Source organism: Daldinia caldariorum (genome assembly GCF_022478825.1).
Source record: "Daldinia caldariorum strain CBS 122874 unplaced genomic scaffold F4812scaffold_12, whole genome shotgun sequence".
Lineage (NCBI taxonomy): Eukaryota > Fungi > Ascomycota > Sordariomycetes > Xylariales > Hypoxylaceae > Daldinia > Daldinia caldariorum.
In genome coordinates, this window is record NW_025953048.1 from 594,551 (window position 1) to 609,582 (window position 15,032).

Consider the following 15,032-nt stretch of genomic DNA (forward strand, 5'->3'; position numbering starts at 1 on the left):
CTGTAAAACAAGGGGGTTTACCTTAAATCCTTAAACCAGAAAAATGGCTGCAGTGAGCCTCAAGAAGCGGTGGCTTATGCAACATTTCAAGTCTCAAATTCCAACATCAACTCGGACCACTGACAGGTACATAAAAATTAAGTCAATTATTTCTCGTTTGCTATCATTCGTCAATTAAACTCCCTGCGGAATGCTGAAGCTCATATGCGCTACAGAAATATAATGTAATAATCCCAATACCGTTAAACGCCCTAAAGCAATGCTTCACTTAATAGGTACCCAGGAGAACTAAACTCCGTTTTGTTTATTCCAATCGTCGAGGTCCCGGAACAACTCAATAAGTTACCCAAGTAGATATAATCTTATGGAGTAACATGTTAATGTAGCATGTATGATAGATCAGGTAGATTTTGTACAACATTTTTAACAATGTTATCTTCGTCTTGTTTGCGCGTCTTGTTTTCAATCGGACCCAGTACAGCCTTCAAAGGGGCCTTGGCTGTCTTAACCTCCTCGTTCATATTTGTATTGTTGGTGCGGGGACCTGAATGAAGGTTTGATTTTATATTTGGAGGCTGTATCAAAGCTGGCACTGATCCCGATGCTGGCGATTCGAAGATAGACAAGTTGGCAAAAGGCCAAGTATCTTGTCTTGGAGACTTCGGGGTCTGCGGAGAAACACCTTCGAACACGGAGAAATCGACCGCAGGCCACGAGTCAACTTTCGGCGTTTCCACGGTCAAGGATGCTGGTTGAGTAGAACGTTGCGCTGGAGACGGAATAGCTCCAAGCATCAAAGTAGAAAGTCCAGGTGCTGTGCTGCTGCTCTGGGCTGTTTCTATGCTCTTCTCGTTAATTATGGCCATATTGCTAGCATTGCTGGCACTGTTAGTCGAAAGTAAGGGGGTCCCATTTTTGTTGCTTATCAACTCTGTTGCAAGAGCGGGGCCCTTTTGAGATTCTACTCGGGGCGACGACACCATTTCTCCCCAGTCGTCGTCATCTTCGCTTTCCTCATGGGATTCGCCTTGGCTTAGTTGTGCTGGTGCTGGTATTGTGGTGTGGCTTATAGTCTCAATCGTTACGGTTTTTACTCCTGGCCGGCGCATATTGGTTGCGCGATCGACTCCGTCACTGCTGCTAGAAATCGATTGCGTAGTAGGGGATGATTTAGCATCTGAGCTCCAGTTGAAACTAGGAATAGAAGCTGGCCTGGGCGTGTCGGGAACTGCATCGGGCGGCTTGATCGGACTTTTTATTGGAGATGTTGGAGGCGCTGGCTTTTCCAAACTGTGTTTTGTTGATGGAAGCGAAGTTTTTCGCGAGTGCGTGATGGAGGTCTTGCGAGCAAATACCTTACCCAGATCAACAGGAGCTGCGGAAGAATCCCAATTAAAGACGCTTGTTCGTATACCGGCACCCGGAGTGACTCGTCCGGATATTGAATCCTCCTCCATCCATCTCCGAATAATTTTGATAACATCATTGTGCACACGCGATGTTGACCATTCTACTCTATGGTAATTGTCATCATCTCCCAAGTCATGCTTACGCATCGATCCATACCGTGAGAGACGGTACCAAGTTTTACGCTCCGAGATTGCTGTGAAACTATCCTTGATGATTTGATCCGGTACACCACTGTTATCTCTTGTATTGTCATCCTCTTTTAAATCCTGGGCGATATCGGGGAAGACCTTATCGACCAACTGAAAGTCGATGTCAAACTGTATGGGACCATATTTGTCAATAATCTGCTGAACCGGCGCTGAGGTAGTTGCTGCCAATGCGACCTCGTGCTCAGAGGATTTCTGAATATGACCCTCAATAGAAGTATCTCCAGACCGAGGCGCAGGTGAAGACGATCTTCTGGCCTGACTTGGTGACCTCCCTCGGTTCTCCGTTTTTGGCAGTTCAAGTCGCGTTGACCTAAATGGATCTTCCCTAGGAATTTTTGTCAAGCCGTCATACATTCCCACAAGCTCCTGAACCTTTCCGGAATCTTTCCTAGAAGTTTTCGGGAGGCACGACTTAGTGTCTTCGTCAATTGATGTAATCGGTGAGTCTTGATGATCTACTCCGCGAGAGCTACTAAGCGATAGCGTCGATGGCGGTCTGGATAGGGTATCTTGGGTGTCAACTTTCGGTGTAGAACTAAAACCCGAATCCTGTCGTTTTTGTGTCCTTGGCGATGGCGACGGCGACGGCGACGGCGACGGGAGCTCCCATACTTGAGATTCGGTGGCTAAAATCTGTTCGCTCTTCTCTGTCCTAATATCGTCTTGGTCCTCTCTTGCTGCTTGGCTATCCGTAGCATCATCTTGCGTTTTTACTACAGATACAGGGGCTTCAACCAATTCTTCCTGTAAGTTAATGTTGTTGATCCCTAACGCATTCACGGGCGTGGAAGAGTCACCCTTCCTATCTTGTAACGATACTTCGGCTGCCCACGGATCTGGCGAGTGGTGACGGTATACGGAAGAAGTTCGAGAGCGTGGAAGTGGTCTCAGCCCGGGCGATGTCGCGGCGCTGCTTGGTAACGCAACCGAACTCCTTTTCCCAAAATCGTCAGGCTTTGGGCTCGTCTGGGAAATCAGCGGAGACGGTTCCGCCCACACTCCCCAGTCTACCACATTTGCCGCAACGTCAGCTTGTTCTGTACTGGTCCATTCTCCGTGCGCATATTCGGTCGCCCATGGGGATTGGCTTTGGAAGTTGGATGCACTGCCGAAGAAAGCTCTCGGGGGTGGACTAAGCAAGCTTTTCGGAGGTGATGGTATCGGAGGGTCATTCTTTGATGTGTTTTCTGGTAGTGCCCAAGGCGAGCCCCAGGGATCGTCCATAATCGCTCAAGGCGATGGTCATTGTTGGCTGCCAATGGGGCGATTCTCGCGAACGAAGCCGAATCTACACCTTACGGCTCACATGTAAATGTAATAATAAAACTGGAGAGCATAAACGGTGTAATAAGACATGTTATTAATAATATACCTCACGTAGAAAATTAGATGCGGGTTAAGTTGCCAAGGATATACATGTTGCGCCTGCTTGAGCGCGAATCTTAGCACTTTGTTAATTGCTAATTGCGAAATTGTGAAGGTACTGGATTTCAGGGGCCGGGTTGGCGCAAAGGGGGGGCCCATCATTCTCAGGTTCGGGACGGCTGGGACCAACATTGAAGTACATACATGTATAACATTAGCCACACAAATGTAGCCACACTGACCAACACTAACCAACGCGTTTATGACCCTCCAGCTGGGAGCATAATTCCTCACGTGCTCAATTTATGTGGCTTAGTTATCTGATCTATTTTAAGTCGCACATGAGGTACTTTGTCCGGGAGCATTAGATTACCGTATGAATTTCGTCATTTTCAAATCTCGGTAGTGGGGGGTTGATCGCGGGGCACGTAAATGTCGTTCTGGCTGTCAGCCTTCAGGTACCTACCTAGTAGGTACCTAGATCCCAGGTCCTTTATGAAATTGCTACTTGATGTTTGTACCTTTTGCTGATAAATGCGATGCCGGCAGAGGCCAAATCTTCTTACCTTTAAGTACGCATCACATGAAGAAATGAAATACATATTGATGATATTTTATTAGCTGCTTTGAATTGATTCATATTAACCCTAGAATTTAACTTTAGGTACCTTTAATTTGCAGATATTCAATACCTTTTTATTTAGGTCTACAAATTATTAGATCGAACAATGTCCCTGGCAAAAGTTAAGCATATTCTCTTGGTATGTGCGTCCCAGACTAGGAAAAGAAAAATCTCATGTAAATAATATAAATCTCTAATGCCAGTTTTGTAGGTCCTCTCAGGAAAGGGGGGTGTGGGGAAATCCTCTGTGACCACCCAGCTCGCATTATCTCTTTCGCTCTCTGGATATTCCGTCGGAGTTCTCGATATCGACCTTACTGGGCCGTCTATACCGCGCATGTTCAATATCGAAGATGCGAAAGTTACCCAAGCGCCAGGAGGGTGGCTTCCGGTGACGGTCCATCCTGCGAACCCCGAGGCCGGTATAGGCGAATTAAGATGCATGAGTCTTGGCTTCTTATTACGTGGACGAGGCGATGCAGTTGTATGGCGAGGCCCCAAGAAAACTGCTATGGTCCGACAGTTCCTTTCCGATGTATTATGGGGAGAACTTGATTTCCTACTCATAGACACGCCTCCAGGAACGTCTGATGAGCATATTTCACTTGCCGAAACACTGTTAAAAGATGCATCACCCGGTCAGGTCGCTGGTGCTGTAGTAGTAACTACACCCCAGGCAGTCGCTACGGCGGATGTTAGAAAAGAGTTAAACTTTTGCTCGAAGACAGGTATATCGGTCGTCGGTGTTATTGAGAATATGGTCGGGTTCGTGTGTCCAAATTGTGCCGAATGCACCAACATTTTTGGAAAAGGAGGAGGCCGGGTCATGGCAAATGACTTCAACGTGCGATTTTTAGGAGGTGTCCCTATAGACCCTCAGTTTGTTATGTTAATCGAAACGGGAAGACGACCGCGATATCCTGAAGGGACCGTTATTGACGGGCAAGACTTCTCAGGGACGCATCAACATCGGCATACCGACTCGTCGCTGGCTGCGGACACGAAAGAGGCGGGTCTACTTGCAAGCAAATATCTAGAATGCTCCCTCGAGCCTATCTTCAGAAAGATCACGCAAGATATCATCACAGCCATCGGATGATGTCGGACATATTGTTATCAGCCTAAGTTCTCTTCTCTACCTAGGATTTTACATTGATATGACCAAAGGGGGCAGTCTTAAATTAAGATCTGATGCATACACATGCAGAAGCCAACAGTCATTTTGGTGGTTGGGCAGCTATCGTTATTGCTAGGTAACTTCTACAGGTTCGATTTATCGCTATCAATCATTTACCAGATGCTGGTAGAAAAGCAAGTTTCTGCGGCACTGTTATAAAACGCCAGCCTACAATAACCATAACAGTCTATAGGTCGTAGGTCGGCCGGCTGGTCAGGGGCGTGGTGGGTGTGGGTGGGTGTTGGTGGTTGGTTGATATCCACCAATGTTGCAGTGATAGGGCTATCAAGAGAAGAACATAGAAAGAAAATAATTTTTTTTTTCCAAGTGACATGCATTCTCCAAATCCCGTGGCTGTGGAAACTTTCCTCGGGCTGTGACCATTTCGCTTAGTCATTTTTTATGCAAAGTCACAATGCAAAGTTAAAACCCAGCCTAAAGTTCTTTTGTTCGCGTATGTCGCGTATGTATGACGAAACGTGTTCGTACATGTACATAGGTAGTATAGGTATACCTAATGTATGTATGTACCTAAGTACCTACCTAAGTGAGCAACCAGGAATTAAATTGTGGTGGTGACAATGCGCAATGCTACGTTCACACTTTAAAAGGCACGAAATAAGAAGCAAGAAATTGATTTGACAATTGACAATTGACAATTCGATATTTCCTTTCGCATCTTTTAATATTTGCCAGGTTTGATAGGTAGTACAAATTGCACATGCTGGCATGACCTTTAAGGTTAGGTACCTACTCCGTCAGATGGCCCCCAATGTTTGATCTGCAGCTGTTCTCCACTTTGGGCATAGTAGTGAGGTCACACCTACCCAATCGTTGCAAAATCAGGTACCTACCCTACAGCTGGTACCACATGTAAATCTTTTTGCAAATCTTTTGCATGCCCTAGCTACAAGTACCTTTGCAAGGTACCTTTTTTTTTTTTTAAAAAAAAAAAAAAAAAAAATCTCTTTTACCGATTTCGAACTTTTGCACTAAAACTTTCTCTTTACCCCCCCCCCGAATTCAGTTTTGGTGATGAGACAATTCAACTACCTATCCTAAACTTAAACAATTCCTTTTTTTGTTTTGTTGTCCAGTTGCTTGTCAATTCCAATTGTTTAGACGCGTAAAACAATCCGCCACCGGGTTACCTCCATCGGAGAGGCGAAGCCAAACATTCTGTCAACATCAAACCTCACTTCCTGTCCACCACAACTTGTTTACACTCGGTATTCAGATCACCGCCCGCGTCGCACAACGCACGATTATAATCAACTGGAGATATTTCGTTGCAGGACTTGGCGATAACAGTCAATGTCAAAGAAGCTCGAGACTTATCGATATCTCAACAACGTAGCACCTCTTGACGTATAACCTGTCTCGGGGGAGCACTACCTTTTTCAATACAAGACCTGGTTTTCCATGAACCCAGCAGATTTACTTCGCTTCCTCTCTAAGCCCGCAAAGTATTATCACACTCCACTATTTTTCAGAATTACCTCAAGTTCATAGGAGCATTGGCTAACCATCTGCATTATTTACAGGCCCAGATAACACCCGCTGCGAAAGTATTCGACTTGGACTCGCAACCTCTTTTGTTGCCCGTTCTTCTATTATTACCATACTTGCAGATATCCTCGTCTGCTAGGTCCGATACTCCCCCACAGGTATCGGTTTCTGCCAGAACGAGGCTTTAAACAAGGCGTCACCATTTCTTGGTCAAAGGTCTTCTTTCTCCCCCTCCGAGCTCGACCACCCTAACGTCCTCTTCGTGAGACGTTAAAAAAAAAACTTGCTATTGTAGCTGGCTCCGCCAGCATTCACGGTTTCTCATTAACCTGTGGGCCTACTCTCTCAAACGAACGCCGCAAGGTTCGTTTGGGCGGCAGTCAGTGCTCCGCGGTCGCTACAGTACCTCATCTGCGGCAAACATCCCGGTATCAGAACAACAAGCCAGCTCCTCTTAATCATTTCGGCTGCTCGCCTCTAGGGTCCCTGTACGGAGATGGTCAACCTCGATATTCCCACCAATTATACATTTTCGCCATCTGATGGTACCCCCCAATTGACAATCAATCATGATGTTGCTTCGGATCTAGACTCCACCAATGCCTTCGAAGGTAAGCTACACTTTAATAGGTAACTTAATAGACGAATGCTAATAGCGCCTAGGCCCGGAAAAGTTGCTCGAGGTTTGGTTCGCCCCTAACCCTAAAGCTCTCCCGGCCGGTGTTAAGGAGAATGGCTTAAAGTCGGTTTCCAGTGAGACCTGGGTTGAGATGCTTGACATGGTCAATTGCAAGATTCTCTCGGTCCTTGAAGCTGAGCACATGGACGCCTACCTGCTTTCCGAGTCCAGCATGTTCGTGTTTCCGCACAAGCTTATCCTCAAAACGTGCGGTACTACTACACTTCTTCTCGGTCTTCACAGGCTGCTTCGAATCGCTGCCGAACATGCCGGGTTCCCTTTCCATAACGCTACCTCCCTAAACGATATCCATGCTGCCGCTACGCCATATCGAGTATTCTACTCCCGAAAGAACTTCCTATTTCCCCAGAAGCAGCAGGGTCCTCATCGTAGCTGGAAGCAGGAAGTCAAGTATCTTGATGACATGTTCGAGGGAGGAAGCGCTTATATGGTTGGAAAGATGAATGGTGATCATTGGTACCTATACATCACCTCACCGTCAACGAGCTTGACGCCACCCCGTACGCCGGACAGTGAAAAGGCATCTATGAACCCTACCAGAAAGTTAAAGATTTCTACCGGCCTTACTTCCGCCTTCAATGGAGGTTTAGAGGTCAAAGATGAAACACTCGAGATTTTGATGACGGACCTGGATCCAGAGAATGCGAAGAAATTCTATCTAGAGCACGCGAGTGCGGTCGCGAGCACTAGGCTCTCTGAGCAGGTCGAGGAAGCACGGCAGATGGCTATTGACAGTCTTGGAGACCTATCGAACAGTACCGCTACGCTCAAGACCATAAGCACGGTTGAGAGCGCATTTGATGACACAGTTGACGTGTTCAGCAACGGAAGCGACTCTGACCTGCATGATGCTCATACCCCACTCTCTGAGCAAGCGGATGCTGAGTGCCTAAACACAGAAGGGCATGCACTTGGGACCGTGGTATCAGATGCTTGTGGCCTTTCGGATGTGTATCCCACTTCTAAATATCCCGATGCCCGTATCGATGCCTACCTTTTTACTCCGTGCGGTTTCTCGGCCAATGGCATTATCCCGGCCCCTCATAATCAGGAACATGATGAGGATGCTAAGTCCACTCATTATTTCACTGTGCATGTGACCCCTGAGCCGATCTGCTCGTTCGCTTCGTTCGAAACCAATGTCCCGGGCGGGCAGAATGGGCGTGAAACCTCGGAAATTATCGATCACGTGGTTCGGATCTTCAAGCCTGGACGATTCAGCGTCACGCTTTTCGAGGCTAAGACAATTCATGCGTACAATAGCGACGAAGTTCTAGCCGGCCGCAACAAGCGTATGGAGAAAATCCCGGGGTATCGACGCATGGACCGCATTGTCCACGATTTTGACGATTACGAACTTGTCTTCCGGTATTATGAGCGGGAGGATTGGGTTGGTGGAAGCGGACCCCGCGTTGGAGAAGATCTTTGAGGGATAATTGGACTATCGGCACACTCTACGTCTGATTTTCTTCATCTTTTTTTGGTTCGCGTTACTTTATATTATGTTCTCGAAATTTCGTGATAGTTAGCTGGCATGTTTGCGGGGGAAATTGAGTATGTGTAATAACTGTTAGGTGGTTAGGAGACTAATGTTTTTTTTGTCCTTTGGTATTTCATCAAGCTGTTCCAGAATGACAAGACTAAGACACAACACAGCCATTCTTTAGTAATTGAATCTCATATCTTCTGAATTACAAGAATCATGCCATTTGACTAGGAATCAGTTGGGAAACCCAAAGAGAAATTACTTCCACAATTTCATAGTGACGTATCTTATTAATTTACTCGATGCGTCAGTGTGCTGTGCTTGAAAACATGAACACCTAAGGCAGTAGAAATCCCCTTTCGATCCAGTTGGTTATGGATTCAACAATACCTCATTAGTTTTATCTGGCAAGTATGTCTAAGGCAATGAAATATATAGCCGTCGCAACATGGATTTTAACAGTTTACCACGCTGTAATCAACATTCTCTCAGTACTAAACCAAGTTTTCATCTCCTGCCTTTTCTATGAAATCTAGAGAAACCCTCCACTATCCACGTAGATAATACATATTTAATGTAAGATACCTAGCTGTCCATTCTTATAAGAAACTTACTTAGATCCGCTAGTACGGGTAGTAGCTAATACACGTATATGCCAAATGTGCAACATATATCAATCAACTGGAATAAATTGCGACTTTCATACTGACTATATCCCGATGTTGCTGTAATAATAGTAGAAGTAGATAAGAGGGTTCTAGTATACAAGAAGTGAGTGTAGAAATACACGCCTTGGCTTCCCAGATTTGTCTCGCGCGGACTAGGTAGCGGCTAACAACGATATCGATCGCACCCAAAGCGAAGAATTTGGATGTGCAAAACTTCCCATGCGTTCAGTTGCGGGTGGTCGCTCCTTTTTAATGTTAGTACATGGATACATAAGTTATAATCTATTTTGTATAACCTCCCAATCTCCCCTCTCCCCTCTACCCCTTTTCGCATATGCCCCTATATAATGAAATGAGTGAAAAGAATGTTTGTATGATGCACGCCTAGAAGGAAATAGTGAATAGTGCCGATGTACAGTTTTTTTTTCGTATAGTTGGTGTTGGTACAGGTATCGTAGTCACGAAGGTTCAAGAGGTGCTCGGTCCTCCGACGGAGGCGTCAGAGTCCTCGTGCGCGAGGTTCTCAACCAGGTAGTCGATTACCCGGCGGAGAACCGTCTTGCACAGCGCCTTGAAGCTGCGTCGTTCGTCCGGGAGAGTATATCTGTGGAAGCCTCTCCCCTGGAGAAACTCGGACACGGTCCTCTCCCCATTAGCAGCCCAGTAGTTTCGGAACGCGCAGACTGCGGTCTCCATGGAGCCCGATGGGTACATTTCGGTCGGATAGGACTCCCCGGGAAAGACAACGGCCCAGATGGATAGCCATTGCAAATCTTCGTGCATCCGCGCGTCGGCAGGTTCGGCTAGTTGCTGGGCCTGCTGTACCGTTATACCCTCGGGCTTGATAAAGTCTTGGAGAGTACAGCCCCTATATCTGATGTGGCTGTCGCAACTGGCTGCCGTGGAGAATATTCTGCCGCATATGGGACAGTAGGGCGGTAGCCTATGGTTGTTCCAGACATGTTTCTTTACGTCTTTAATTGCTCGAAATTCAAAATTGGTGAAGCACTGCATATGATCCGCTGGTCTGCGGAGGTAGAATGGACAGGCGAATTGGCGCCCTGGGTCTCCCCGATTGGAGCATCGAGAGCGGTCTGCCCTACGTGATCGGCTATTCCGAGGGCGTGTCTCGGATCGATGTTCTGTCATTCGTTAGCTCCTAATTCCCTCCGTGGACGTTATTGACTGACTCTCGTGTTGAAAGCTCTCTATAGCTAGCGCTACAAGTTCGTCTGCAGTTTGTGCCAACGGATCATCAGGATGCAAGGGCAGGGGTTCCTGCATGGGAAGTTCAAAGAACCCTACTTCGTCTCCTTCAGGGCCATAACTGTCTGTGACATATCCTGGCGCGGGGGAGTAGTATGGAACGTTCCTGGAGAGGTGATTCATTATCAATATATAGTATTTCCTTTTGATTTATCGTACTCCTCTGTATGTCTAGATGGTTCCTAACTGTTTGAGCTTCTATAGAGGATATTTTGCCATCAACTGAAGCATCTTTATATAGGGATGACGTTTTCAGCTGGACATCGTCACCGAGACTCAGCCCTATCTATATTCAAGTGTGGCTGGACAAACTTATCACTGAGCATTTCTTGAAACTGGTTACAGATGTGGATTTGGGGTCTAAAGTACCTATCCAGGCTATTTCGAAATTCTCACCAAAGCTTAGCCTTGTCACTCTGTAACATCTTAGGGATACAGCTCAAAGAATTGAGGAATTTGGTTCATTGTAAGTAGAATCGACTTGATATGATTCCTTGTATAGAAAGTTTCTTTTTTACAATCAGTGCTCAAAAGGTTATCGCAGTTCAAAGTTGCCGTTAGTTAACTTTTGAGGGGTTCTCCATACAAATCGACTTTTTTGTGTGGAAAATTTCCAAAAATCAAATAACGCCAAATTTGAACTTCAATAGCTCTCTCAATAATAGCTATAAAAAGATATTTTGAACACAAAATGTTAGGCTATATCAATTATCTACTTAATAAAATTAAACGTATCATTATACAACCTCTACTGGTAAAGATATCGTAGAGTGACAAGGCTAAGCTTTGGTGTAAATGGAGGTGGCCCGGATATATTTGACCCTTTACCGTAGACTACCTACCTCAGTAGGTACCTAAGGAGGTAGGTAGATATTTTCCAGCCCCCAGACCGTCAAGTTTTCTTTTTTTTTAAAAATGTGTAAATTCACTGCTGTAGTGTAGTAGTATGTGAACATGTATGTGCCAATGTGTGTATCCGTGGTAGCTCGGTGGCCAATGTCGTTTTTCGATATTAAGGCTTACATTCAGCTTGGGCTCAATTTCGGGCCATTCCAAATTCTGTATTACGTGTAAGGTTTGTATAGTTGACCTGCTGCTAGCCGTGGCATCTGTGAACCAACTTATGTTCTGGACTTGTATTTGGCGAAGAATGATTCGTAGGTAATTATATAATAATGCTATTTAATTGTCGTCATGAACAAGAATCGTTGTAGTGTACACGTAAAATATTAAAACGACAGAAGATAAGTATGACAGTCCAACCGCGTCTGGAGATGGTCCCAGAGCCCCCAAATTTCACCCCACGATACTTCACTTTTCAGAAGCGTCATCCCCGCATTTCGAGGGCTAGGTACCTAGGTAGCCAGCCTAATCATATATCATATAGGTACACAAGGTATCCCAGGTACCTTAGAGGTATCTAACCTAACCCACGGGTAGATACCTTTATTCACTACGCCGTGTTCATTCGTTGGACCAATTAGGTGGTTGCCAGACCAAGTACGGGTCAACATCGTCCATTTGCATAGAACCCATTTGATTCTCAGGGTCCATCATAGGATTTTGATGGGGGAGTTGCGGGTATGCTAGCATTGGGAAGCTCATATTGCCGTTCGAAAGTATAGGTGTTTGTATATCTTCGGGTATACCGTTACTTGCAGGGCCTCCCGTACGTTGCCTGGCAAAGAGGGACATGTCGTTAAATACTGACGCTAGGTGTCCGCTGATTTCCGCTTCTGGACACGGCCCCAGAGCGACTCGTGCGATGAGCTGCTGTATATCTAGCCTGCTTAGAAACTGTTGCTGGTATTCTTCGATAAAATGCGATGCGACACCAAAACCTGCGGGCAGGTATGGAGAACCGGGTCCTGGACGTTGAAATCCCGGAAATAAACAATCCCAGATCTTGTACCATTTTTCTTCGTCGGTAATGGCGCTCGAGCCGTTAGCCACGGTCCTCATGGCCTCAAGACGATCTGCTGTCACCCCGGTATTATTGACAAGCCGCACTTCGCAGCGCATTTCTTGAATATGCTGAGCGAGTCTGTCGTTCGTGCTTTCGCCTTCAAATACAAGCCCGCAACGAGGACATCTAATCTCCTGTACGTGTCTCCTTGTGATGTGTTGTCGGACGTCACCAATCCGGTGAAGCTCGTAAGTAAGACATCCGTAATGTGTCCACGGGTCATACCGGTAAAAGGGACAAGCAAACTTCTGCTGTGACTTCTTCCGTCCGGAAGTGGACACCGTAGATCGGCGACGCTTTTGGTCCCGTCCGTCTGGGTGATCCCCATTATTGTTCCGCTTAAGAGGTTGGCGCCCAGAGTTTCCCTGGCCATTGGAACTGGAGGACGGTTGTAGAGCATCTTTAGGATTTCCGCCGGAATTATTATGGGTATTGGCTTCAGAACTCTCGGCGTCATTGGCATCATTGGCATCATTTTGATCCAATTGGGGAGGAATATGTGAATGCGAAGGTGAATGTGAATCGAAAATTACATCCAATAATTGCTGATTGCCATTTTGGAGGAATGGGGCAATTTTCAGGAGATCGGGATCCGAACCATTGGAATCAGTGGGTTTACCCCAGTATTCAGCCTTTGGCGCTACTGCAGGATCCCGAGCACTAGGTACGCTGGGTACGCTAGGTACACCCATATAAGGGTGGCAGGAGTGACCACCTGCAGTGAACTTGCTGATGGTTCTGCCAGCACCAAAGACGCTAGCTTCCGGACACTTTATCATTTCCAGCTCCTAGGTAGCATAGAGGTAACATTAGTAACGGTCATTCCCTATGACATATCTACCTGGTACCTATATTAATCGGCACCTAGGTAATGCAGCTACGAACAATTATAAGCATTAGGTAACTATACTACAGGTTAATTATAGTTAACTGGAACGCCAACTATAAGTTAACTATAAGTATAAAATATACCTAACATAACAACTGCCCAGCTGCAAGATCGAAATCAATATCTTAGATACTTCACATACCTTTTTCCAATGTTCCACATTAGCATTAGCATTCGCATTCGCAGATAATACAGCCATCTGGTTCATGAGGCAAGGTTCCGTCTCATGTTGTAGTCTGATTGCTATATCGGTACCCATTGTCGTCGTCGGTATAGTTCGGGCTGTCCGATGAAGATGAAGTAGGCGCCCGTATGCCGTGAAGCTTATCGTGACACCTCGGTGAAGTTCGCTCAAGTTCGCTCAAGTAGAAAATCTCAATTGAGCTATAGGCACAGAAGAAGAAAGAGAATAAAAAAGTTCTACAACTTCGGGCATTCGCATACTTTCTCGAATTTATGAACAGCCGTCTTGCACCGCACCGCACCGTAGTGTATCGTCTCAATGTATTATCAGTATCTACTTGAGATGCGCTTCAGTGCGTGCGGGGATGGAGTTGACTTCAACTCTCGACGACGATTCGTGATCACATCGGCGTAACTTTATCTACTACACAGTTGCTCATCATCGCCCTTCCAAGGCTTTCTTGTAGGCACTTTGCAAAATTCCCTAGTTCACTTACATTTATCCCGTGTGAAGGTATAGGACGAAACTACACACATGTGCTATGTAGGTTAAAGTGAGCCCAACGATAACACTAGAGCGAGTTATCATGCAACAAGCCGCACCGAGGCCGGATCTAGTAAGTTCACTAGCTCCGATATTTCGGTCAGTGGTGAGTTGCAGGTCCATGCGAACTAGTTTAAGGCATAGGGGGATACGGGTAAAAAAGCCTTGATCATACCGTTCTCGACCATGAAGTTGGGCGTGATTATAACGCGTAATCCTAAGGGTTAGGTATGTACCTAACATACGGGGCCCCGGATTCCCTTCACCTTAGTATCCTTAGCTCCGTCCGAATCCCAGCAGCCTCTTGCGGTTGTGTATTTGTATTACCAACCCAGATTGCCGTTACTACGATGATCTGCTAAACCCTCCAATAGATACCTAAACTTGTCAAGTCACGCGTCTACTATAACCTACGCTCGTGTGTTAGCTATATATGCAATATGTTAGCCACCATGCTATATCTCGCAAACGTGTACGTGGAACATAAACAAACGCGTTAATACCTAAGCTCCGTTGTAGTATAATCTTGATTCTAGATATGTCATCTACACTCTTGCCTGCCTACTTGCCTATCTCCCTCTAACCTTTCTGCAGATCCAGGGTTAGGTGATTGTTGAATGTCACATTGCGGACTATACCTAGAGGAGAAGTACGCAGGGTCTAGCTGCGGCCCCAAATCCTCATCATGACACTGTAGAATAGGATATGGATTATCTTTTAATGCGGGAATCATTGTCAATGGCATGCTTGATAATAACAAAACCTAGCGCCGAAATTTGTTGAACTCGGTGAAATTCCTCTTTGCTGCAGCTAGGTAGGTAGCTTAGGTAGGCGTGAGGGGAAGGGAACAGTGATCAAATGCTTGACTGTAATATTTCATCACTTGAAAGGGACTACGCTCTTACGTCAGATAAATGCCGGAATTGACAATCAGAAATCCATCAAAGGGTAACACTTTGGGTGGAAATACTACCTGGATACAATGTCGGCGATAAGGGACATGGCGTCCAGTAGAACAACCCTTTGAACATATCAACT

The 15,032-nt window shown here is 45.9% G+C and overlaps 5 protein-coding genes across 5 annotated transcripts; 2 read left to right on the top strand and 3 right to left on the bottom strand.

Moving 5' to 3' along the window:
* Positions 1 to 56: 56 nt before the first annotated feature.
* On the bottom strand, positions 57 to 3,135 carry F4812DRAFT_434108 (uncharacterized protein). Its single transcript, XM_047934693.1, has one exon. The coding sequence runs from the start codon at positions 2,841 to 2,843 to the stop codon at positions 378 to 380; it is 2,466 nt and encodes an 821-aa protein (XP_047788770.1). The 5' UTR covers positions 2,844 to 3,135; the 3' UTR covers positions 57 to 377.
* Positions 3,136 to 3,475: 340 nt separating this feature from the next.
* Positions 3,476 to 5,076, top strand: F4812DRAFT_434110 (P-loop containing nucleoside triphosphate hydrolase protein). The gene is made up of 2 exons (XM_047934694.1): positions 3,476 to 3,745; positions 3,818 to 5,076. The coding sequence occupies exons 1-2, from the start codon at positions 3,713 to 3,715 to the stop codon at positions 4,703 to 4,705; spliced, it is 921 nt and encodes a 306-aa protein (XP_047788771.1). The 5' UTR covers positions 3,476 to 3,712; the 3' UTR covers positions 4,706 to 5,076.
* A 1,275-nt stretch (positions 5,077 to 6,351) lies between these two features.
* F4812DRAFT_79232 (S-adenosylmethionine decarboxylase) lies at positions 6,352 to 8,866 on the top strand. Its single transcript, XM_047939442.1, has 2 exons — positions 6,352 to 6,903; positions 6,956 to 8,866. The coding sequence occupies exons 1-2, from the start codon at positions 6,789 to 6,791 to the stop codon at positions 8,419 to 8,421; spliced, it is 1,581 nt and encodes a 526-aa protein (XP_047788772.1). The 5' UTR covers positions 6,352 to 6,788; the 3' UTR covers positions 8,422 to 8,866.
* Positions 8,867 to 9,501: 635 nt separating this feature from the next.
* On the bottom strand, positions 9,502 to 10,594 carry F4812DRAFT_465717 (uncharacterized protein). Its single transcript, XM_047938475.1, has 2 exons — positions 10,337 to 10,594; positions 9,502 to 10,288 (listed from the first exon to the last, which is right to left on the bottom strand). The coding sequence occupies exons 1-2, from the start codon at positions 10,533 to 10,535 to the stop codon at positions 9,615 to 9,617; spliced, it is 873 nt and encodes a 290-aa protein (XP_047788773.1). The 5' UTR covers positions 10,536 to 10,594; the 3' UTR covers positions 9,502 to 9,614.
* A 1,282-nt stretch (positions 10,595 to 11,876) lies between these two features.
* Positions 11,877 to 13,526, bottom strand: F4812DRAFT_460729 (uncharacterized protein; the record flags this gene model as incomplete). The annotated part of the gene is made up of 2 exons (XM_047937740.1): positions 11,877 to 13,166; positions 13,410 to 13,526. The coding sequence occupies 2 exons, from the start codon at positions 13,524 to 13,526 to the stop codon at positions 11,877 to 11,879; spliced, it is 1,407 nt and encodes a 468-aa protein (XP_047788774.1).
* Positions 13,527 to 15,032: the final 1,506 nt, after the last annotated feature.